The sequence below is a fragment of the Bufo gargarizans genome, chromosome 6 (assembly GCF_014858855.1).
Source record: "Bufo gargarizans isolate SCDJY-AF-19 chromosome 6, ASM1485885v1, whole genome shotgun sequence".
In the NCBI taxonomy this organism is placed as follows: domain Eukaryota; kingdom Metazoa; phylum Chordata; class Amphibia; order Anura; family Bufonidae; genus Bufo; species Bufo gargarizans.
The window spans coordinates 388,729,311-388,755,759 of NC_058085.1; the positions used below are offsets into that span (position 1 = coordinate 388,729,311).

At 45.5% G+C, this 26,449-nt stretch overlaps 2 protein-coding genes across 2 annotated transcripts in view; one reads left to right on the top strand and one right to left on the bottom strand.

Moving 5' to 3' along the window:
- The first annotated feature begins 3,376 nt into the window (after positions 1-3,376).
- On the top strand, positions 3,377-11,420 carry AVPI1 (arginine vasopressin induced 1). The gene is made up of 3 exons (XM_044297507.1): positions 3,377-3,474; positions 8,774-9,114; positions 10,701-11,420. The coding sequence occupies exons 1-3, from the start codon at positions 3,463-3,465 to the stop codon at positions 10,876-10,878; spliced, it is 531 nt and encodes a 176-aa protein (XP_044153442.1). The 5' UTR covers positions 3,377-3,462; the 3' UTR covers positions 10,879-11,420.
- A 6,161-nt stretch (positions 11,421-17,581) lies between these two features.
- LOC122941079 (phosphatidylinositol 4-kinase type 2-alpha-like) overlaps positions 17,582-26,449 on the bottom strand; it is a 34,905-nt gene continuing 26,037 nt past the window's right edge. The window contains exons 7-9 of the mRNA XM_044298069.1: positions 26,056-26,189; positions 21,011-21,070; positions 17,582-18,661 (exon numbers count right to left, since the gene is read on the bottom strand). Coding sequence (XP_044154004.1) covers positions 18,500-18,661; positions 21,011-21,070; positions 26,056-26,189 — 356 coding nt within the window. The 3' untranslated portion in view covers positions 17,582-18,499. The remainder of the gene's footprint in view (positions 18,662-21,010; positions 21,071-26,055; positions 26,190-26,449) is intronic.

Consider the following 26,449-nt stretch of genomic DNA (forward strand, 5'->3'; position numbering starts at 1 on the left):
CGCGGCAGTCGTGGCGGGGGAAGGTCATAGAAGCTGGTGGTCTTGGATGGTTTGGAAAATGGGAGGGCCCCCAGGAGGGGGGCTGGACTCTCATAGTTGGGGCATTTTGGTTCGTTCAGAGAGGCGTCCATCAGTTGGTGTCTCCGAGCTGGAGTTTTGCGGCTGGAGGCAAGATGGAAGTGCCGAGTTGGCGTGTTTTTATATATGTTGGAAATTTGGGGCTTCTATGACCTCCCTCGTCAGGGGGGGTATGGCAATGTTATTGTTATATTTATATATTTATATATATATATGTTATGTATTTATTTATTTATTTTCATTAATAAACGGCTGCTGTGGCCGATTTAATCCAACCCAGTCTGTGAGTATTCATTTAAGGTAAGAGGTGGTTGGGGGTAAGGGTTTTTTATTGGTTGGTGTCAGCAGGCCCTGGCCAATAACCAATAACCCAGTCATGCACTCAGAAGAAATCCAGGCCGGTATCACATGGTCCGTGTTCCACGGATGTGTGTATGAGGCTTTAGGTATCTGGCGCTGTATTAGCCTGTATGTTCTGTAGTGATATACACAATGTTAGGAGGGAAGGGGTTAGGTTGAGAATTTGGTATGGTGGTGGTGGTGGTGGGGGAGTTAAATTTTTGCGTTAGGCAGCAGAATGGCTAGGTGCACCCCTGGGAACGGGCAGGAGCAGCAATGTGCGCTCCTGCCCATACTCACAGCGCTGCTGCGGCCCCATTCATAAATTTCACACTCCCTACTCCGTACACCACTAAGCACCCATGCTCAGGGGCCCACCAGAGGAGTCACTTGTACCCTGTGGGCCAGTCCGACCCTAGTGTTATATGGCGGCTCGATGGCCGTAACTATACAGGGGAAGCAGAGGACGCGGCTGCTTTGGGGCCCGGACTCAGAAGGGGCCCACCCAGGTGGAAGATTGAATGAAACAGATGGAGCAGCTGCTGGGCCTCTTCTGAGAGAGAGATGTTGACTAGTTACAGGACTGTGGCTTGCACAGGAGTTATGGGTTGCGAAGAAGTTGCTGGGGGGGGGGGGGTGCATTCAAAAATTTGCTGTGTGGCCCAGTAAATTCTAGTTACGTCACTGCCGTGGCACACTGTACCTGCTCACAGGTTGCATGCACATAGGCTTGGGATCCAAGTCACACAGATCAATTATACGGTACCTGCATTTCAGTGGGGGTTTATATTGCTGTACAGCGGCATCGGAGGCCGCATTTCTAGTGGTATACCGCTCTAGGTACTAGTTCAAGTCTATTGGGTAATGCAAAGAAGAATGCAGACTACATTGCAAAATAAGTCCCCATAACCATGGCTGCTGTCACGTAGGGTAGGGAACAGTGCAGCCCTGTACTCCACCTGCAGCACTAAATGCCGGCCCACAACTTGGCGACGGTCCCTGACTTGACTGGAGTGCAGCCCGACTGTCAGTGAATGGGGCTTAGCTGCAGCCAGGCCACATGACATAGTCATGACTTCACTGACTACTGCGAGCGCCGCTGCCCTCTCAAACAGATGATCGGCGGGGGTCCTGGGTGTCGGACCTCCACCGATCCGATACTGATAACCTATCCAAAGGACAGGTCATCAGTGAGAAAAAGTTAAAGAAACCCTTTGAGGTGAAATGTGCGGGAATCCAGAGTGCTTCTCTCCCCCTCAGTCAGTCACAGAGAAATATGTCGGCCATTTCGGTCTAGTGACTGCAGGTGAGAGGAAATGGCAGTCAGTCTGAGAGCACGCTCACATGCTGCAGTCTGTGCATGGGGGCCACAGAAAATAGCACACCCCTGTGTCTGTCCGGGCCTTGTGCTGGACGGAGGACCGGGAGCCAGGAAACCAGTCTACTGGACATCTGGCCACCCTAACGAAGAGAGAGTTGAGACATACCTCAGCTATCCCGCAACCGCCACCGGAATCCGGGACAGTTGGGAGGAGTGCTTAAAGGGGTTTTCTGACATTTTAATACTGATGACCTATCCTCAGAATAGGTCATCAGTATCTGATCAGTGGGGGGTACAACAACCGGGACCCCTGACAATCAGCTGTTTGAGAAGGCAACTGCGCTCCTGAGCGCTGCTGCCTTCTTGCTGCTTTTCCTAGGCCAGTGATGTTCACATTCATTGGTCACGTGGCCTAAGAGAAGCTCAGCCCTATAGAAGTGAATGGGGCTGAGCGCGATACCAAGCACAGCCGCTATACAATGTACGGCGCTGTATTTGGTAAGCAGGGAGAAGGCAGAGGCGTTCACAGAAGTGCCGCTGCCTCCTCAAAACAGCTGGTAAGTGGGGGTCCCTGGTGTCGGACCCCCACCAATCAGACAATGACTCATCAGTATTAGGTCCCTTTCACACGAGCGAGTTTTCCGCGCGGGTGCAATGCGTGACGTGAACGCATAGCACCCGCACTGAATCCTGACCCATTCATTTCAATGGGTCTGTGCACATGAGCGTTGTTTTTCACGCATAAGTTCTGCGTTGCCCTGGCCCCATAGAAGTGAATGGGGCTGCGTGAAAAACGCATTGCATCCGCAAGCAAGTGCGGGTGCAATGCGTTTTTCACTGATGGTTGCTAAGAGATGTTGTTTGTAAACATTCCGTTTTTTATCACGCGCGTGAAAAAACGCATCAAAACGCATTGCACCCGCGCGGAAAAAACTAAACTAAACGCAATCGCAGACAAAACTGACTGAACTTGCTTGCAAAATAGTGCGAGTTTCACTGAACGCACTCTGAACGCATCTGGCCCCAATCCGCAACGCCCGTGTAAAACCAGCCTTAAAATGACGGAAAACCGTTTTATGTCACTAAGGGTTTGAAGTGCAAAAAGTGATATTTTCGGGAGTGTTTTCTTGCGGTCCACAAAACGGTTTGTTTGAAGGCACAAGTTCTCTCAAACACAGGGTGCACCACAGACCCTGCTTATCAAAGCCAAGCGCTGATTCTGACACCTAACCAACATGGCACACAGGGGTTGTCACCCAGCCTTCTCAGATTCCTGAATGGCCTTTCTAATAAGGCAGCACAACAAGACTATTTGCTTTCCTCTAGGAAAGCTGGGTGACCTTCATAGGACTTGTGATGGCAGCCATATTTTTTTTATATATTTCAGGGGTAAATGCTCTGTGCTGCTGTGGACTGTAATCTGTACTCTTTATTACTTCTGCTATGTCACCACAGGCAGGAGAGGCTGCGGCTGAGGGGAGGAGGGGTGACCGCTGTCCTCACACAATCACCTCAGCTCTCCCTCATGACGTCAATGGCTCTGAGCCACGTCTCCCGCCAATATCACGGCCCCGCCCCTGACTGCGCTAATTGGCTGAGCCGTGTACTTGCGTCAATTACCTGGGGGCGGGGCGGGGTTTGTACATGGCCTGAGAGGTAGTCACCGCCAGTCAGTCAGTCTGTACCGAGCGGAGGAGCGTCATTTGCCCGGCCTGCTGAGCCGCATGTCTGCGCAGGTATGTGCGCCTTATAGCGTGTGATATTACATGTGGAAACACGTCTCACACACGTTCTATGTCATGTCATACATGTACAGTGCATACACAGTGTGTGTAATATTTTTCATGTATGTAATACGTGTACAGTGTATGCAGTATAATGTTATCATGTATGTAGCATGTCCTACATGTACTGTGCATGCAGTGTAATATCACATGTAATGTATATCATACATATACAGTGCATACTGTATATTACATATGTTTGAATGTACATACGGTATCACATATATAATGTATATAACATGTCATGTAAAACATAAACAGTGCATATACTACCACATGTACAGATGTGTAATATATATATATATATATATATATATATATATAATGCTACCACATCTAATATATGGTATATATCATGCATATATTAGCATGTATGTACAGATGTGTAATATCACATTATATACCACGTCACATGTATGTACAGATGTAATACACATATAATAATTATATATATATATATATATATCTTATGTTGTCACTTCTATGTATGAACATGTAATATACTGTGTATATATAATACAGTGCATAAATGATCACATCTGTATGTATAGATGTGAATTGCATATTATATACCATGTCATACAGTGCACATAGTAATATACAGTATATATCATACATATACGATCACATATGTATAGATGTTTAATTTCACATAAAGTATACATCATTCCTATACGGTGCACATAGTACCACATATCTTATATCTGTGTGTTTGTGGCATGTATGTAATATCGCCCCCATGTAATGTATGTAGCACATGCGGTGTGTGTGTCGCGTTGCTCTGCTATTCTGCAGTGTCAGCGTAAGGTTAAGCTCACACCACATATGGTCAAAGACAATCCAAACATAAAGCGCACAGCAGTGGCGAAACTACAACTCCCAGCATGCCCAGACAGGTCCTTTCACAGCAGCTGTAGATCTGCAGGCTATAGTAGGTATGGTGTATAGCAGGCGTCGGCGACCTCCGGCACGCCAGCTGCTATGAACACACTTGCTGGGCTGTTCTGCAGCGAGGTCCCCCTTCAAATGAATGGGACCGAGCTGCAATACCAAGCACAGCCACTATCCAATGTACGGCGCTGTCACTGAGGGGTGTAATGTCCCCATGAGACCCTTCACTGCTCTTCACCCACCGCGCCGGCGCGTACAGTAGAATTATCCTGCTTGCTGCAGGAACCTGTGGACTTGTTTGTTTTTAGTACAGTGAGAGCAAATTAGTTTTGATGGGGGTCTGAGTGCTGAGACCCCCACCGATCCCTAGAACAAGGGAGAAGCTTGCACACATCGCATTCTCAAAACTTTTCATAGGCCTCTATGAAAACTAAGTGACCCTGATGTGGATTCTGGCAAGACCGGTGCATATAGGCTTGGGCTACTTTCACATTAGCGTTTTTTTGAGGATCCATCATGGATCTGCAAAAACACTTCCGTTGCAATAATACAACCGCATGCATCCGTCATGAACGGATCCGGTTGTATTAAATCTTCTATAGCCATGACGGATCTGTCTTGAACACCATTGAAAGTCAATGGGGGACGGATCCGTTTTCTATTGTGTCAGAGAAAACGGATCCGTCCCCATTGACTTACATTGTGTGCCAGGACGGATCCGTTTGGCTCCGCTTCGTCAGGCGGGCAGCCTCCAGAGCGGAATGGTGACTGGACTGATGCATTCTGAGCGGATACTTTTTCGATTCAGAATGCATTGGAATGCAAACTGATCCATTTTGGACCGCTTGTGAGAGCCCAGAACGGATCTCACAAACGGAAAGCCAAAATTCTAGTGTGAAAGTAGCCTTTTGAGGCAGACCAAATACTTCTCACAGCTGAAGGTTTGTCACAGCTGCAGTTGTATCCTCCTGTGAGCTAAACAGCTTGGACTCCACAGACTGATACATTGTAGCAAACTGTCATGAAAGGGCAGAGAAGTGTGATGTTACAGAATTACCTAGACTGGATTCATTTGTAGCAAACTCCCCCAGGAGTAAATAGTATTAGATTTGTACAGGATGTCATCCTCTGCTTGCTGTAAGTGAATGAATACATTCTTGTTGTTCATATCCAGAGATTTTAAAAAAGGTGACAAAACAGAATCTTATTGTAAAGCAGAACATCAGTCTTACATGCAGAGTGCCCACTGTGCCTACACCACCCATAGTTGCATAGGGCATGGTGGGCGATGCATATCTCTGGGTGCCCACGAGGTTGGCCCATCCTGTAGGGTGGTAAAGACTTCAGCGTGCAGGATTGTACCAGTACATGCTGTGTATAGAAGATTATTCGGTCCAACCCCGATGTATATTTGTACAGCATGTGATGATTATGTGACTCACATGGGCAGAGCCCCGGATCATGAGGCTGGCGCGTCTCCAGGGCAGGACGTGTGATGCCTTCTAATCACAGATAACGCAGGAAGGGTTAGCCGGGATTTAGGCAGCTTGGCGTGTGCTGTGGGTGATGCAGCAGGAAGGCCTCCATCACCGGCGGTTACTTTGTGTCACTGTCATATGTACCCGAGCAATGTGACATCTTGCGAATTTCCTGTACTAGGGACCACAACCTCAGTGCAAACAAAGCAAAATCTCATTTATGGCCTTGCTGTATCAGAACCCAATTCTTTTAAAAACATTAACAATATTGGCTCTGTCCTACTGTAAATTGTATGGCCTGTGAAGTTTCAGCAAATATTGCGACATTTAATATATGCAAATGAACCTCTAGGAGCAACGGGGGCGTTGCCGTTACACCTAGAGGCTCTGCAACTGCCACACCCTCTGCACTTTGACAGGACCAGGTGTGATCATGTTTACACTGCCTGGCCCTGTCAATCGAAGTGCGGCAGTTGCAGAGAGAGCAGAGCCTCTAGGTGTAACGGCAACGCCCCCGTTGCTCCTAGACGCTCATTTGCATATATTAAGATTTTTTTTTTTCCAGCAATGCGGGCACATATGGACATGGGACCAACACAGATGCCTTCAGCTGCCAAGCGCACATGTAACAGGTCAGCCAGTGTCATGGGTACAAATCTGCTGACAGATGCCCTTTAAGAGAACAACATACAGACCCCTCGCTGTTTTGGGGTGCATTCAGACATGGCGATACATGTGCTGCACAGGAAAACGAAAGGCTTTTTTACTACTCATTCCAGCAATTTTGTTGTGTTAGGACGCCTTCACACGTATCAGATTTTATTTCAGACATTTCCACAACTGAAAATCAGTTTCATTGATTTGCATGGGTCAGCCAGCACATGGATTTCTAAGGTGAATGGAACGAATTTTCAGTTGCAGAATTTTCTGCCACAAAATCTTAGGGCGCCTTCACACACGGCAAAAGTTGTAGTTATGTTCTCTGCAGAACATCATCAATTAGTGGTTAAAAACTGCAATATTTAATTTTTTTCCCACACTGCAAAATGCACACCCAGACCACTACATATGAAAATGCCCTTTGGCTACCTGCACATGATGTGTGTGTGTTTTTTTTTTTTTTATTTTATTTCTTTTTTTCGCCTGCGGATTCTTGTATGGAAAAACTGCAGCATAATAAAGTACCAGCAAAGGGAATGACATTAGACAAATGTCATGTATAGGGATGAGCGAATCGACTTCATAAATTAATTTGTACTGTAAAAAAACATTTCCCGATTTATGTACTATCTAGTGCATATTTATTTTATGCAGTTTTGGTGCAGATTTCCTGCATTCCAATCTGCGCAGTGTGCTGGTAGCCTGAGGGTCCATTCACACGTGTGTAAGTGTTTTGTGGATCCGCAAAACACGGACACTGGCAATGTGCATTCCGCAATTTGCAGATCGCACATCGCCGGAACTATAATAGAAAATGCCTAATCTTGTCTGCAATTGCGGACAAGAATAGGACAGGTTCTATTTTTTTTTTTTGCGGATGTAGAAGTGCGGATCCGGACAGCACATTCTGGCCCCATTGAAAATGAATGGGTCTGCAAAATTGCGGAACGGATACGGACCCATTTTGCAGATGTGTGAATGGACCCTGAGGGTATGTTTGCATGGTTTAAAGAGCGGATTTTGGTGCATATTCCTGGGGGTAACATGGCAAATCCCCAACCCATTGTTTATGATGGAAATCCATATAGCTCCAGATCATTTCTGCATGGAGCTCATCCACCATTGGATTAGCAGCATAACAAACTACAAATCTGCATCAGAAATCCAAGGATCAGCCTTGTACTTCTGCTGCAAACTCCCCATCAAATAGACATTGCATTTAGAAGCGTGTGAACCTGCTCTTATGATGAACTAAGTTCAGTTAAAGGTCCAGCTTTGGTGCCGTTGTGCTAACCTTTTTAAAAATGCAGCTATATTGCATCCATCTGACACTGTGCTTACAGTGTTTCTTTAGCTGAGCTTGTCATTAGTCCCTGTTCCCAGTGGGGCTCGCAGTTAATGATCCCATGCCACACACGTTCACTAGGGCCCATTTAATAGGCCAAATACTTCTTGGCATGCAACTCAAATACTGGAAAGAACATATAGTCTGTGTGCAGATGAGGCCTAGGTCAAAATCAGGGCCACAGGGGCTCCACGCTTTTAAAAATCAATTGGAGTCCTTAGGGCAGTGGTCTCCATGCTCTCCAGTATTGACAAGACCTCTGCCCCTTGCAAACCCTGGGGGTCCGACCACAGGGACCCTCACTAATCATGAGTAGAAGGCTGTCTGGTTTTGCATTTTACCGAAATGGAACTAATCTGCCAAACCACGTGCGTTGCATGGTCCAGAGTGGCACTGTGTACCATAGAACTACATTGAGTACCATGTTTGGCGAGTCCTCACCAACCAGACTTTGGAGGTATTTGGCTTGCCAGCTGTTGTGAAACTACTACGCCCAGCATACCCACACTAGGGGTTGTAGTTTCGCCACAGGTTGGAGACTCCAGACCTAGGAATGTTTCATCAATGTCGAAGTGTGCAGGGCCCCAGACTACTCCAAGGAGCCAGGTAGCCACGGTGCTGCTTCAATATGACTTGCAGATGAGAGCTGGGTGCAGAGATTTAAAGGGTTAACCCTCAGTGACTAGGTAATCTGGCTGGAGACACACCTGGCCAGGGCAAAAAGCAGAACTAGTTACAACAAGGAACTGAAACTTGTTTTTGCTCCGATATGGGGGAGGTAGGATACATATCTCGCATGCATATCTTACTGAGACATCTGTATGCAAATCTTGATCTCTGAGCAGCTTTCACTTCATATTTTTTTTGTCTCTTGCAGTATTTGTCAGGCTGTTCCATCATGGGCACGCCAGCTTCTGTCATCAGCTCCCCTGCAGCAGCGTGGCAGGCCCCAGAACCACGGACCAGGAAAAAGGCCTCAGCCAACATTTTCAAAGACATTGACCTCCTGCAGATACAGACGCTCTTCCGCACCAACGGGGATGAGCTCGCGGATGAACGAGCTCAGATCATCTACAACTACGCCGGAGACAGGCACGTTGCAGACGCCTTGATCAAGCTCCGGAGAAAGAAGAGGAACAAGGGCTTTCGTTTATCGCATCAGAAACGGAGCGGTGATGGGATCGGAGGACTGTCTGTGCAAAACTTCAGTAAACTCTGGTAAGGGTCCTTTCTGTTGTCAGCCAGAATATCGTCTCTCTCTCCATTGTATCCTATGAAAGATATGGGAACAGTCGAGCAATAGAGGGACTGTACAAAACCAGCCAGGCACCCTTAGATCGGTGGGGTGATTTTAAAGGGGTTGTCTCACTAAGGCTACTTTCACATTCGCGTTTTGGCTTTCCATTTGCGAGATCCGTTCAGGGCTCTCACAAGCGGTCCAAAACGGATCAGTTTTGCCCTAATGCATTCTGAATGGATAAGGATCCGCTCAGAATGCATTAGTTTGCCTCCGTTCAGTCTCCATTCCGCTCTGGAGGCTGCCTGCAGCGTTTTGCTGTCCGCTTGACTAGACTAAACCAAACGGATCCGTCCTGGCACACAATGTAAGTCGATGGAGATGGATCTGTTTTCTATGACACAATCTGGCACAATAGAAAAAACGGATCCGTCCTCTATTGACTTTTAATGGTGTTCAAGACTGTCTTGGCTATGTTAAAGATAATACAAATTGATCCGTTCTGAACGGATGCAGACGTTTGTATTATCTGAACGTATCAGTCTGTGTAGATCCATGACGGATCCGCAACAAACGCGAGTGTGAAAGTAGCCTAACACTACCTGATCCTATACGGGCTCTGGCAGACTCGGTCCATCACTGAATAAGACTACTTTCACATCTGCGTCGTCTTGTTCAGGATTTGAGATCCGATAAAGGATCTGAAAACCTAAATTACATGGTTAGTATTCATCCATTATGTCCTGCCGCTGGATACAAAACCATTGCAAGCAGTGTTTTTGTGTCCGGTTTGCAAAATGCAACTAACCAGATCTGGCATGAAAATCATTGAGTCAGTGGTGCCAGATCAGCATCTTTTGTTTTGTTTGGGGGGGGGGGATAAAAACTAGACTTGTATTATGACGGAGCAAAACAGAATGCCTCTTACAGCCTTCCGTTTTGCATTCCGTCATAGAATTCTGTTTAAAAGCAATCGATAACTGGATTCCTCCACTGCCCGACTGCCGAACCCATAAAGTTCAGGTTCGCTCATCTCTACTGATCACCAGGGGTTCCTGAAGCTGGACCTGTGGTCGATTTAACTTTCTAACCACCAGGAATTGTTCAAAAGCGGAGAACTTTCTAAAAGCATTCTAACCTTGGGCATTTATAGAATAGCCCCAGGATATGCTGTTAACGTCTGGTAGATGCAGAAAGCTTCGGGACCAGAATTTTTGGAGACAACAAGGTTTCCCGGCCTGCCTGGTGAGGGGGCTGAGGATAAATGGAAAGGCGGCCCCCATGTCTTTGTCGCTCTCCACACTTGTTCTACTGTTTTGTGTAAATCCCATAAAAGTGAATGGAGGGGGCCGCACACATGAAGCTGCTATCTCTCCCTTCATTCTCTGCCTATCCAGCTGGGTCACCCTCAACAGACATTTATGGCATATATCCTGTGGATGGATTTGTCATAAAGTAGGAATACCCCTTTTAATATTCATGATTGAACTGTGTGTTTTTTTTTGTTTTTTTTGTTTATTCCTCTCTCCTGAGAAGGGCTGACAGTCATTTTCTAATTCCCTTACAGCATTAAAGAAGATGGGAATTCTGGAGAGGAGGATCCCCCTCAGCCCGTCGGTGATGCTCAAGAGAGGCCAGCACTCTGCGGGGCCAAGAAATCCTCTGGAATCCACAGACAAAAGAATAAACTAAGACTGCACCAGAAGAGGCAGATCCCAGACTACCTGCACCAAATCAGGCGATGAACTGTGCAAGGTCCTGGGACGGTTGTCCCCGCTGCTGCTTCACAAACTGGAAACCTATGCAAGAACCAGCAGCTGACGGCGACCACGACTGCTGCCTCTTATGTAATTCTGCACTACTGACACTAAATCCTTAGGTAACACTCCAAATGAGTAACTTTACATGGTGAAGATGTGGAACCATCCTGGCCGTTATTTATGGTATTTATTACAGGCAGCTATAGGGGAGCTGCGCCAGAGAAACACTATGTACCATTGATTATGGGCAACCTTCGAATTGCTGTCTATTGATCTCTAGGAAAGTTCTCATGGCCGAGTCTTTATAGTCCGATTGGGATCTGTCTACAGTGTTGTCCACCGCCGATATGATATCAGAGGTGCGATATCTCGCAGGAAGATATTTATTCAAAAGACAGGGATAAGTCTGTAGTCTGCTCATCCGAACAAAGATCCATGCTGAAGCTTAGTTATTACCGTAGATGGCGGCAAGTAAATAACCTTGGGAAAACCTCATCTTCTGCTCGGACAATAAAAAGTAAAAGCATTGTCGCGTGTCTGACATTTTACTGCAAACCCTGTGTGAATGCATTAGGCCGTGTTCAGTAGAAATTTCTGCTGCAGATCCTTGAATGTTTATGTTGCTGCAGACTTACTAGGACTGCTGTTACACACGGGGCCGCGTCTGGTGTTATACCGTTACACAGTTGGTCTGATGAGCTCATGGTGCGGTATCAGATACACTACTGAAACCACCCACTGAGCTGACTTGATTCTAGCCTAACCCAGTGGTCACACCGCCGCCGATCAGACACTATCCTGTGGCTGGGGGATAAGTTCTGGAAATGGGACAACCCCTTTAAATGACTCAACACAACTAATATAACAAGTTGTTTCTCAAAGTCCACACAATGTCACTTGGATTACTATAATCTCAGAATGATTCAACCCCTTCATGACTGTCTTTAGCACAGCCCCCTGCTTTTATGACCTTCTGCAAATATGATGTATAGCCAGACGCCAGCTCCTAGCAGTGTTCATGAGGACTCTTGGCCCATTTTTCATAGTTCACTAATATTCTTAAAGCTACATGCACACGACCGTATGTGTTTTGCGGATCTGCAAAAAACAGATGACATCCGTGTTTTTTTTTTTTTTTTTGCACGGCTCCATTATAACAATGCCTAAAACGGACAATAGGACATGTTCTAAATTATTATTTTTTTGCGGGGCTACGGAACGGACATACGGATGCGGACCCATTGAAATGAATGGGTCTGAATCCTATCCGCAAAAAAAATGGAACGGACACTGAAACAAAATAAGTTCGTGTGCATGAGGCCTATTTCAGGTGAGCGCGTGCAGTGCAGGACTCGTGCGTGTGATCTTGATCCTCCATTCTGGACGCTGCTAGTCTTGCAGGAGCGCACTGCATTATACTGATTTATAATGCTGTGTGCTCTGCAGCACCTTACTGATACAGAATCATACTGACATAAAGCTGTCCCTCTGATCCTGTAGAAGTAAGGTCATGCAGAGGCACACAGCTTTATAAATCGGTATACGGCCGTGAGCGGTCCGTGGAACCGCGGCCTGGATTCCTGCTGAGAGCAGGAGCGCACAGCGTCATTGGTTGCTATGACGCCGTGCGCTCCCTGCTGCCGCCACAGTACAGTAATACACTGGTATAGATCATACCACTGTATTGGTGAGTGGCTTATTACGCTTTGGCCAAAATGTACACCAATGCCTTATTCAACATCCAGCATAAAGGCAGGGCAGAGTGCTGGTTGCAGTGTGCTATTGCATTGTGTTTTTGCGTTTGTATCTGTATTTCGCCATAGCACTCTGCACCTGCTAGGGGTTGTGCGGGCTGAATCCCCCATTATACTGTATTGCGGCAGCAGGGAGCGCACGGAGTCATAGCAACCAATGACGCCGTGCGCTCCTGCTCTCAGCAGGAATCCAGGCCGCGGTTCTACGGACCGTTCGCGGCCGTGAAAAATGGCCGTGTGCATTCGGCCTAAGGCCGTGAGCTCCTGCAAGAAGAGCGGCATCCAGAACGGAGGATCACGGAGCGTGTGAAAGGGCCTTTTAGGTTTGCATGCTGCAGCTGCCTTCTTCAACTCCCACCAAAGCTGTGGGTTCAAATCAGGTGCTTGTGACTGCTCTACAGAATCTTCTAGGACTTCTCCTGAATTCAAGCCTTGGTGGACTTTGAGGACTGCCTGGAATCGCTGTGCTATTGGAAGGTCCAATGACGCCCAAACTTTAGTTTCCTCACAGAAGTCTAGTTAGAATTTTCTTTTAGTAAGATTTCCTCATACTTGATTGAATCCATCTTGCAGGTTTCCAGTGTCACAGGAAGCAAAGTAGCCCCAGAGCCTCGTCATGTCACTGCAAGCAGCAAATGCTTCATTTTTCCTCCTCCAGGCATAGATAGATCTGTAGGTCCAAAAGGTTCCCATTTAGTTTCATTGCTCCACAGAACATAATCCCAAACCTTTTGTGGCTTATTCATATGGCTTTGAGCATGTTGAAGCTGACTTTTCTTGAGGTTTTGGGGCAGTAGATGTGTACGTCTTGGAATTCAAGGATGGAGACCGTTGTTTAGTATTTGCCTCTTGCACATGACTGGATCAGTATTGAAGTCCACAAAATACACATTCTGTCTTTTCTCACTATAAGGCCTCTTTCATATGACTTATTTTTTTCGTTTATGGGCCGTTTTTTGCATTCTGTATATGGAACCATTCGTTTCAATGGTTCCGCAAAAAAACTGAATATGCATTCAGTTTCCGTTGAAAGAACGTGTCCTATTATTGCCTTCAAGTCAATGGGTCAGCAAAAAAAAACAGAACACATACGGAAATGTATCCGTTCCTGTGGAACCATCTATTGAAAATGTTTATGCCCTGTCCAATTTTTTTTTTCTATGTAATCACTGTATACGCCAAACGGAACCATGAAAAACGGACCACAAAACACTGAAAAAGCCATACGGTCGTGTGAAAGAGGCCTAATTGCAGATCCGCAATACACGGGTATCATTCCATGGGCATTCCGCATCATGGATGCGGACCCATTCACTTGAATGGGTCCGGAGATGCGGAACGGAACTACTACGGAGTGCTTCCGTGGGGTTTCGTCCCGCAAAAAGATAGAACATGTCCTATCTTTTTGCAGAATAGCCGGATCGCAGACCTATTAAAGTGAATGGGTCAGCGATCCCCTGCGGCTGCCCCACGGACAGTGTTCGTGCATTGCGGGCCGCAGCACAACCACGGGGCGCACACGTTTGTGTGCAGGAGGCCTAAATGCTCTTTGCAAAATGAACAGGAATAAGACCTGTTCTATAATTTGCGGGACGGTGACAAGGATGCAGATGGCACCTAGAGTGTGCAGTGTTTTTTTTTGTTTTTTTTTTGGGAGGGGGGGGGGGGGAGAGACCCCATAGAAATGAATAGAACAGTGTCCCACCTGCAAAAATTGGGTATAGAACATGGATCTCAAATGTGGTTGTGTGAATGTGGCCTTACTGTTCAAACTGAAACCTCAGCGCCTGCTGTTAGCAAATCTTGCTGCTGGATTTTTGCAGTTACTTAAGGGTCTCTGACCACTTGCCTCCTCAGGAATCTGCCAACAGCCTCTGATAGCGTCCTCTTTCTGTCACGTCCAGGTAGTGTAGATAGTGGGGGTCATTTACTAACTCAAATGGTATATAAAGAGTTGCAAGACACACGTTTTCCAACTTAAATGCCCGTGCAACAATACTTTGTCACGTGCTGAGTTTTTATGCTGTCCTTGCCACTTGGGTGTAGCAGGGGCGCAGGGCAAGTTTGCTGGTACTTTATTAGGCCCCTTTCACACGGGCGAGAATTCCCCGCGGGTGCAATGCGCGAGGTGAAGGCATTGCACCCACACTGAATCTGGATCCATTCACTCCAATGGGGCTGTGCACATGAGCGGTGATTTTCACGCAACACAGGCCCCATAGAAGTGAATTATTTTCACACATGGTTGCTAGGAGATAATCAGGATGGGGACCCGATCTTTATTATTTCCCCTTATAACATGGTTAAGGGAAAATAATACAGAATGCTAAGTAAATTGGGGATGGAGGGGTTCAAAAAATAAAAATTTAACTCGCCTCATCCAGTGGATGAGGGGAGTCTAATATTAAATTTATATATATATATATATAATTTAATATTAGACTCCCCTCATCCACTGGATGAGGCGAGTTAAATTTTTATTTAATTTTTTGAACCCCTCCATCCCCAATTTACTTAGCATTCTGAATTAAGAATGCTATTTTTCCGTATAACCATGTTATAAGGGAAAATAATAAAATCTACACAACGCCACTACCAAACCCGAACTTCTGTGAAGAAGTCTGGGTACCAAACATGCCGATTTTTCTCACACGCGATTAAAGCACTTTGCACTCGCGCAGAAAAATCACACATTTTCCCGCAACGCCCGTGTGAACCCAGCCTTAGGCCCCATGCACACGGCCGTGTTTCACAGCCGTGTGCGGGCCGTGGAACCGCGGCCTGGATCCCTCCTGAGAGCAGGAGCGCACGGCGTCACTGGTTGCTATGATGCCGTGCGCTCCCTGCACAGTACAGTAATACACTGGTATAGATCATACCAGTGTATTACTGTATTGCAGCGGCAGCAGGGAGCGCACGGCGTCATAGCAACCAGTGACGCCGTGCGCTCCTGCTCTCAGGAGGGATCCAGGCCGCGGTTCCACGGCCCGCACATGGCTGTGAAACACGGCCGTGTGCATGGGGCCTTACACTGTGGGTTTTTCTGCAGGAGAATCTGCAATGGGTGCAGGTACCATTAGGGTACGACCACACGGTCAGGTTTCCCGATATCGTTTTGGAAACCAAAACCAGTATCGAATTAAAAAAAGAGGAGATGTTGGATCGGTTCTGTTTACTCTCTCTCTCCTTTTATGATCCGTTCCTGATTTTGGCTTTAAAAACTGCATAAAAGTTTTTTGGGGGGCGAAATCCAGCTTGCAGCGCTGAAGATAAACCTATCAGCCAAATACAGGTCCTTTTAAAAAAAATTGCATATTGTGATAAAGTTCATTATTTTCTGTAATGTACTGATAAACATTAGACTTTCATATATTTTAGATTCATTACACACCAACTGAAGTAGTTCAAGCCTTTTATTGTTTTAATATTGATGATTTTGGCATACAGCTCATGAAAACCCAAATTTCCTATCTCAAAAAATGTGCATATCATGAAAAGGTTCTCTAAACGAGCTATTAACATAATCGTCTGAATCAACTAATTAACTCTAAACACCTGCAAAAGATTCCTGAGGCTTTTAAAGACTCCCAGCCTGGTTCATTACTCAAAACCGCAATCATGGGTAAGACTGCCGACCTGACTGCTGTCCAGAAGGCCATCATTGACACCCGCAAGCAAGAGGGTAAGACACAGAAAGAAATGTCTGAACGAATAGGCTGTTCCCAGAGTGCTGTATCAAGGCACCTCAGTGGGAAGTCTGTGCGAAGGAAAAAGTGTGGCAGAAAACGCTGCACAACGAGAAGAGGTGACCGGACCCTGAGGAAGATTGTGGAGAAGGACCAATTCCAGACCTTGGGGACCTGCGGAAGCAGTGGACTGAGTCTGGAGTAGAAACATCCAGAGCCACCGTGTACAGGCGTGTGCAGGAAATGGGCTACAGGTGCCACATTCCCCAGAAACAGCGGCAGAAGCGCCTGACCTGGGCTACAGAGAAGCAGCACTGGACTGTTGCATGTCATTCGGAAATCAAGGTGCCAGAGTCTGGAGGAAGACTGGGGAGAGGGAAATGCCAAAATGCCTGAAGTCCAGTGTCAAGTCCCCACAGTCAGTGATGGTCTGGGGTGCCATGTCAGCTGCTGGTGTTGGTCCACTGTGTTTTATCAAGGGCAGGGTCAATGCAGCCGCTATCAGGAGATTTTGGAGCACTTCATGCTTCCATCTGCTGAAAAGCTTTATGGAGATGAAGATTTCCTTTTTCAGCACGACCTGGCACCTGCTCACAGTGCCAAAACCACTGGTAAATGGTTTACTGACCATGGTATTACTGGGCTCAATTGGCCTGCCAACTCTCCTGACCTGAACCCCATAGAGAATCTGTGGGATATTGGGAAGAGAAAGTTGAGAGACGCAAGACCCAACACTCTGGATGAGCTTAAGGCCGCTATCGAAGCATCCTGGGCCTCCATAACACCTCAGCAGTGCCACAGGCTGATTGCCTCCATGCCACGCCGCATTGAAGCAGTCATTTCTGCAAAAGGATTCCCAACCAAGTATTGAGTGCAGAACTGAACATAATTATTTGAAGGTTGACTTTTTTTGTATTAAAAACACTTTTCTTTTATTGGTCGGATGAAATATGCTAATTTTTTTAGATAGGAATTCTGGGTTTTCATGAGCTGTATGCCAAAATCATCAATATTAAAACAATAAAAGGCTTGAACTACTTCAGTTGTGTGTAATAAATCTAAAATATATGAAAGTCTAATGTTTATCAGTAGATTACAGAAAATAATGAACTTTATCACAATATGCAAATTTTTTTAGAAGGACCTGTATGTAATGGGGGTTGAATAATTCTGATTGCAGCTGCACACTCGCTAGTGGTTTGTGGAAAATTCCCAAGGCACGTAGTCAATGAACACAGATAACAGCAGGACCTTTAACTGGTTAACATTTATTTTATCTGCCATAGGGTTTGTGTTTAAAAAAAAAATTGTTTGTTTTTTTAACAGCCAGTTTTCCTTTCTGAACAAATCCACAAAGATTTGCCGAAATTATAAATAGCAGATTTTATGGAGAAGGCTAAAACACAACCGATGCTATCTGTACCTTTAAAAAATATAATACAACCCTCACTGAGGGTTTTGTAACTTAAACTTTGGAGCATGTGCAGGGATCACGAGCGTGTCACTGTGTGTATATCCCCTATACACACACACGGAGCAAGAGGCTGGGAAAACAAGTTCCCCCACTGCCTTCATACAGACTGTACAACTACCAGTGCATGCAATACCACTGGCATCCATTAGGTGGCAGTCTGTACGATGCACTGTCCAGTAATCTAGAACATGCACATGTCATACCTATGCGGTACCTCTAGTTCTAGAAATTTCGTTGCAAGGCTGGCGTGCATGACTAGGTTATTTCAAAATCAGGTTTATGGAAGAGCCAGATCCGTGGAACTACAACTTCCAGCAATCTGCTCTAGGAGAAAGTGCACAGGTACTATATGTAGTAGTATCAGGTAGTGTGGACGTTTTACTGCTGGCTAGCATTTCTTGGATGGATTCGGTAATAATACAATTAAAGGGTAAAGCTTCATCTTGGCTTGAATTCTGTGATTACACGCGGTGTCGTATTGCATCCCTAATGCCGCATGCATGCACCCGGAATGGATTTAGTTTAGTATATATTCCATGGCAGTGAATTAGTCAATTATAATAGCGCTCCAAAAATCCAGACTAAGTTCTCTCCACTTGTCAGTTTTCATCTCGTTTGATGTCCAAGTAGTGGCTTTACAGCTGCAGACTGACACCTTTCTGGTGTTTCCGAAGCAAGTGGTTGTCTGTGTGTTACCACCAGGAAAAGAATGGCTTGCGGCTCTGGAAGCTCTGTGTATAGGACTCGCTGGTGCTCTTCTGATGGGACCGCGCCGTTTCCACTATGACAGGCGGAGTCTGGACCAACTGCAATGGGCTCTTTTCATCTTTAAGAGCTTGAGTCAAGTTGAGGATCTGGGGGGAAAAAAAATATTTAGGATCACATCTCATTTACAGAAAATAACAATTTTTCTAAACATTCTTCCTATTATATATAAAATTTTACTCCCATCATGCCTCAGGATGGAGCACAGAATTCATAACTGCTAACGCCGCCCCCTGCATTTTGAATGTGATATGAAATGCAGTGGGGAAGTGACAACTCCACTATAATATTGACACTAAATACTATAATACTGGTAGTATAAATTATAATGCTCGCACTAAATACTGCTACAAAATATTACAGTGTAAAATGTTAACTGCTAAATACTAGCGCAATAGTGAAACAATACTATAATTCTGTCACTAAATACTATAAAACTGCTAATAAATATGATAATGCCGCTGCTAAATACAATACTACTGGCACTAAATACTATAATACTGCTAATAAAAATTATAATACTGGCACTCAATACTAAAGATACTGCTACTAAATATTACAATGCCACTGCTAAACACTAATACCGCCACTAAAACACTATAATACTGGTACTAAATACTACCATGCTGTCACAAAAAATTATAATGCTGTAATACTGGCACTAAATTGATAAATACAGCTAGTAAAAATTATAATACTGGCACTAAAATACTAAGATACTGTTACTAAATATTCGAATTCCACTGCTAAATACTATAATAGTGCCACGAAATACTATAATACTGGTACTAACTATATTAATGCCGTTGCTAAATACCATAATAATATCATTAGCACTATAATGCTGTCCCCTATGCAGAAGGGTAATGCATTTTGAATATTAAAAGAAGAATTGTTGACTACACGCATCCAAAATGTAATGTACAAAGCAAATGACATCCTCTTGGCTTCCTCCGCCATCAAGTGACGTTTCGGGGGACTCGGCCCACCCTTACTCTTATAATTAACAGAGGCACACCCATACATAAATATATCCTTTCTCCGCGGGGGTGCAGGAGGCCAAGAAGATGATGTTGGGATCTGCGTCCTTCACATATTGGAATTTACCCGTGTAACCAGTGATTTTGTATGAAAGAGGACACGGGTCGGGAGTACAATATAATAGCATCAATTTCATGGTTGAAGTCCGCATGACTGAATCGCTGTGATTTGGGGGAGAGTGGAGCTCCTGGTGTGGCTATTTTGGACTGTGTTCATCCTTTCGTTATCTACAATTTTAGGGCCTCATCCACACAGCTGTTGTTCGGCCGTTCCGTGCAATTTGCGGTCCCCAATGCATAAGCAAAATCTATGCGGATTCCACAGACAGGTCCAGACCCATTCACTGCTATGGGAGCGTGATCAACTATTTTTGGAAATCCCATAGTGGTAAATGGGGAGCACACTACACACGCATGGCCAACTCTCCATTCACTGCTATGGGACTGCCGGAAATAGCGGAGCGCTTTCACATGCGTGGTGTGCTTTCCTTCATTTAAAGGACCCTGTTCTGGAGATAGGAGTAGTTCCCATCTATCCTAGTGATATGCCATCAATGTCTGACAAGGGAATGCCCCTTTAAAGGGGTTTTCTGAGATATTTTTACTGATGACCTATACTCTGGATAGATTATCAGTATCTGATTGGTGGGGGCTGACACCCAGGACCCCGCTGTTTGAGAAGGCACCAGCACTCGCAGTAGCTTTTCCTAGGCCAGTGATGTCACGTTTATTGGTCACACGGCAAGCATAGCCACTGTACAATTGACAGCGCTGTACTTGGTGAGCTGAGAAAATGCAGCAGCGCTACTGCAAGCGCCGCTGCCTTCTCAAACAGCTTATTGGCGGGTCCCTGGGTGTCTGTCCCTCTCACATCAGATACTGATGACTTATCCAGAGAATAGATCATCAGTAAAAATATCTCGGAAAACCTTTTTAATTATCTGTACAAAAGCCACGCACACGATTACACATCTGCAGATCAGTGACAGCACTCAAAAGAAGACAGATAACATCATTATGCAGGTTTCCCAAAAAAAAGCTGCTCCAGCACATAGCAGGTCCTATCAATTTTTTTCGGAAGATATGAAAATGTGTAATGACAGATAAACAATCCTCGATTGGTGGTCCACCTAAATAAAAGAATATGCAGACAGACCCCCCCCCCTAACTTAAGCTGCAATTGCACCCACTGAAAGACACCTTACAACAATACTACATGCCTTGTGGCCGAATGGCTGAGGGAGACCACGTGGCCGCATCAGTGGCACCTCTCTTAAGTAGGTCCAGGAGACGCGGCCATGGTCCCAATATGCCAAGTGGTCAGGTTATTACATACACAGCAAGTATATGCACCAGCGAGGACTGAAGGAGATGTACGAAGAAAGGTAAATCACTTACCTGCCCCCTCATAACGGCTATCTGCTTGTGGAACTGTCCTCGATCAAACCCCGGATCTTTCTACAGAAAACAGACATTAATAATGGGTTATTATGGCGCCCTCTTGATGAGGCTAAAGTCATATCCGTAATTACAATGCAGATGTCCAATGCAGAGTTCCTAGAGTAAAGATAAGAAGGGACAGGAGAAAATTTTAAAAAGGTGGTTCCGGAGAGGGGGCTTAGTCTGTCTGAGACCCCAACTAAAAGACATCAAGTGAGCATCATCTGCCACAGTGTACAGTCGTGGCCAAAAATTTTGAGAATTACATAAATATTGGACATTGGAAAAGTTGCTGCTCAAGTTTTTATAATAGCAATTTGCATATACTCCAGAATGTTATGAAGAGTGATCAGATGAATTGCATAGTCCTTCTTTGCCATGAAAATTAACTTAATCCCCAAAAAACCTTTCCACTGCATTTCATTGCTGTCAGGTGAGAATGTTGACGAGCACAAGGCTGGAGATCATTATGTCAGGCTGATTGGGTTAAAATGGCAGACTTGACCTGTTAAAAGGAGGGTGATGCTTGAAATCATTGTTCTTCCATTGTTAACCATGGTGACCTGCAAAGAAACGCGTGCAGCCATCATTGCGTTGCATAAAAATGGCTTCACAGGCAAGGATATTGTGGCTACTAAGATTGCACCTCAATCAACAATTTATAGGATCATCAAGAACTTCAAGGAAAGAGGTTCAATTCTTGTTAAGAAGGCTTCAGGGCATCAAAGAAAGTCCAGCAAGCGCCAGGATCATCTCCTAAAGAGGATTCAGCTGCGGGATCGGAGTGCCACCAGTGCAGAGCTTGCTCAGGAATGTCAGCAGGCAGGTGTGAGCGCATCTGCACGCACAGTGAGGCGAAGACTTTTGGAAGATGCCTGGTGTCAAGAAGGGCAGCAAAGAAGCCACTTCTCTCCAAAAAAAACATCAGGGACAGATTGATCTTCTGCAGAAAATATGGTGAATGGACTGCTGAGGATTGGGGCAAAGTCATATTCTCCGATGAAGCCTCTTTCCGATTGTTTGGGGCATCAGGAAAAAAGCTTGCCCGGAGAAGAAAAGGTGAGCGCTACCATCAGTCCTGTGTCATGCCAACAGTAAAGCATCCTGAGACCATTCATGTGTGGGGTTGCTTCTCATCCAAGGGAGTGGGCTCACTCACAATTTTGCCCAAAAACACAGCCATGAATAAAGAATGGTACCAAAACACCCTCCAACAGCAACTTCTTCCAACAATGGTTTGATGAAGAACAATGCATTTTCCAGCACGATGGAGCACCGTGCCATAAGGCAAAAGTGATAACTAAGTGGCTCGGGGACCAAAACGTTGACATTTTGGGTCCATGGCCTGGAAACTCCCGAGATTTTAATCCCATTGAGAACTTGTGGTCAATCCTCAAGAGGCGGGTGGACAAACAAAAACCCACTAATTCTGACAAACTCCAAGAAGTGATTATGAAAGAATGGGTTGCTATCAGTCAGGAATTGGCCCAGAAGTTGATTGAGAGCATGCCCAGTCGAATTGCAGAGGTCCTGAAAAAGAAGGGCCAACACTGCAAATACTGACTCTTTGCATAAATGTCATGTAATTGTCGATAAAAGCCTTTAAAACGTATGAAGTGCGTGTAATTATATTTCACTACATCACAGAAACAACTGAAACTAAGATCTAATAGCAGTTTAGCAGCAAACTTTGTGAAAACTAATATTTGTGTCATTCTCAAAACTTTTGGCCACGACTGTACACCTATAACACTGGGGTCCCTAAAAAGGATGTTAGGGGAGCAAATAGTATAGAAGATGGAGTATCCATCTCTCCATTGCCATCAGCTCCTCCTGTCTCAGGATATAAAAGCCTTAAACGGAACCCGTCACCGGGATTTTGGGTATAGAGCTGAGGACATGGGTTGCTAGATGGCCGCTAGCACATCCAGAATACCGAGTCCCCATAGCTCTGTGTGCTTTTATTGTGTAAAAAAACTGATTTGATACATATGCAAATTAACATAACAGTCATATCTTACTTGTGTGACCAGAGAAGAGTCATATTTTCAAGCTCTGACTCATCTCAGGTTAATTTGCATATGTATAAAATCGGATTTTATACACAATAAAAGCACACAGAGCTATGGGGACTGGGTATTGCGGATGTGCTAGCGGCCATCTAGCAACCCATGTCCTCAGCTCTATACCCAAAATCCCAGTGACAGGTTCCCTTTAAATTAAGGGGGGCGCCCAATTGTGTTCAATGACTGGCAATTGTCTACTACACAGCCTCCAGAAAATGTCTTAAAAAGGACATTCTTGACCCCCCCAGAGAGAGAAGTTCAAGAAGCTGCCCATGACCCTGCCAGAGGCAGCCAAAATGTAAAAAACATATCTGGGCATTTGCACCAAATATATACAGTCAGGCGCCCTGGCAATGCCAGCAAAAAGGAGAAACTAGTGCAGGAGATCTCGGCACCACTAACCACCATATTACCTTGAAATTCAGAAACCAAAAAGGAATAGATTACAGTATATATTCTGCTGCAACCACCTGTGAGACCGTACAGGCACTTGACCCCAACACACAATGCACACTAGGGTCAATTTTGTAGGTAGCCAATTTACCTACTTGTAACTGGAGTATCTGGAAAACCCAGGCAAACACGGGGAGAACACACAAACTCCGGGCAGATGTCCCTGGTTAGACCCAGGACCCCAGCGCTGCAGGGACCACTGCTAAATCACTGAATCTTTCATTCCCGCCCAAGGCCGTGTTCAGACCGACTCCTACAGATCTGTTTTACTGCTGCTTCTTGGCTAAAAAAAACTTTTTTTTCTTGTTGACGAACCACAAACGCTCATGAATTTTCACTGTAAACCACGGCAAATTGTATAAAGCGTGGGAAGGAATGTGATACAGGAGTAACAGAGGCTCGTATTGTTACCCCGAACAAACACTTTCTTCATAACTTCTGGATTCTGCGTCACGTGTCTGACCCACAAACCCCGACCACTTCACATTACCTCTCATTCAATCCCCCCCCCCCCCCCAAAAAAAAAACAAAAAAAAAAAAAAACTGTGGTTGTCTAAGACAGTGTTTTCCAACCAGTGTGCCTCCAGCTGTTGCAAAACTACAACTCCCAGCATGCCCGGACAGCCTTTGGCTGTGCGAGCATGCTGGGAGTTGTAGTTTTGCAACAGCTGGAGGCACACTGGTTGGGAAACACTGGTCTAAGATCACTTATCCCATGTGGTACATTAGGTCTATGGGTGTCCTAGAGGTGCGCTACTGTTCAGGAAACCCCTCTCTAATGCAGAGTAGTACCTCCTGGCCCATCCATGCGAATGCCTGACGTGTAGACACTACATATCTGTGCTGCACATGTTCGGCACATGTTTGGCCGGCTGCAGCTTCCAGTGCATCGAGGGAACATCTGATTGCTGGGAGTTCCAGAAGCTGAAAATGGGGCAAACCGATGACCCCTAGTTTTTTTTCATGATTAGACAACTTCTATAATATAAAGATACAAAACCAGGCGCGTTATATATGATATGTACCGTATTTTTCACCCCATAAGACACAACTTTTTCCCCCCAAAGTGAGGGCGAATAGTAACGAGTGCTCCCATTATGGGAGCGCTCATTAGTACGGGAGGATCAGGAAGCGGTGAATACAGCGCTCCTCGGGCTCTGCACTCACCACTTCCTGCTCCCCTGCTGCCGGCTGTACTGTGGCTGCGCACAATTTATATTGGGCTCTTATCTGAGGTCTGATTGGGGGGCATTCACATTGGGGTCTGAGCTGAGGTCCGATTGTGGATCTGAGGTCTTATTAACATTGGGGTCTGATTGAGGGTCTTATTAACATTGGGGTCTGATAAGTATGCTTGGGTGGAGGATTGTGTCTATGTGAGTTATTTGCTACAAGAAGAAATAAAGTGCAACAAAGTTTTATTGCGAGTGCTGGAACCGCTTCTTCCGGGTCCGACTGGTAGTCTGATCTAAAGTCTAATGAAAAATAAATTTTCTTCCTATTGCCCTCCTCTAGCTGCGTCTTATGGGCCGGTAAATTCTATAGAGCGAAAAATATGTTAATTAAAGGGGCTGTCTGGTATTTTGATACTGATGGCCTATCCTCAGGATAAGTCATCAATATCTAAATCGATGGGGGTCCGACTCTTGGCACCCCATCGATCAGCTGCTTGAAGAGACAGTGGTGCTCTGGTGAGCGCTGCAGTCTCTTCCTTGGCAAATGCTGTCACGTTCATCAGTCACATCAGTAAATGGGACTGGGCTACAATACCAAGCACTGCCGCTATACAATGAATAGTGCAGTGCTTTGTAAGCAGTGAGGAGGCCGCAGCACTCACCAAAGTGCCAGCCGCCTCTTCAAACAGCTAAACAGCACAGGTGCCGGGAATCGGAACCCCACCAATCAGGTAATGATGACCTATCCCAGGCATCCTCAAACTGCGGCCCTTCAGCTGTTGTAAAACGACAACTCCCATAATGCCCTGCTGTAGGTTGATACCTGTAGGCTGTTCGGGCATGCTGGGAGTTGTAGTTTTGCAACAGCTGGAGGGCCGGCAGTTTGAGGATGCCTGCCCTATCCTCGGGGCGGGCCACGAATATCAAAACCCTGGACAAACCCTTTAAGGGTTACTAGATCTATAGGAGGACAGCAGGGTGGCTGATATCAGTAGCACTTAATCTTGCTGTATAGACAATGAAAGCTCCTGGAGTACATGTCAAACGTATCTATGGGGTTTCATTCAACAGATGGAGGTCAAAATACCGATTTCCCCCCCCCCCCCCCCCCCCCTATATAGAAAAGCATAGCCGACTACGCTATGCTGGGAGTCAATAAGTGACCTATACCACTGATGGAGTCTTATGTCAGAGGCAGTTCTCCCAATGTCTATATCTGATGGAAGGCTCAGACGGGGTGCAAACAGAGCCCTATGTATGTAAATGTATCTGGAGGTTCTCAGAAGTGGAGATATGCAAGATATCCAACCTTAAAAAGCTCATAGAGATCTTCCTCTAAATCTTTCACAAAATTGGGGTCTGAGATTTTCGGGAGGATGAGTTCTTTGATCTCCTGTGAAAATGGAACTTTGGCTTGTGGTAACCAGGCCCAGTAGAAAGGATCTAAGGAAGAGGGGAAAAAAAACATAAAAACTAAATGGTCCAATATGTATGAGCAGCCAAAGGGTAATGTTAGGAGCCGCAGTTAATATAGGAAGCCGCTCACGTAAGAGAACATCTAGAAAAGCCACAAAGAGGAGTCCCAGTATCATATCATCACCCATATGGGTCATGACCAGCACTTGGCTCCAGCGGCACCACAGCACAGGACACTAGATTTTAATTTTTTGCCTGCACTTAGCCCATAAAAGCTATGGACACCA

Bases quoted from the DNA above. Each gene is read 5' to 3' on its own strand.
- AVPI1 (XM_044297507.1), top strand. The intron at 9,115-10,700 runs GTAAGGGTCCTT...ATTCCCTTACAG, and splicing joins CAAAACTTCAGTAAACTCTG to CATTAAAGAAGATGGGAATT.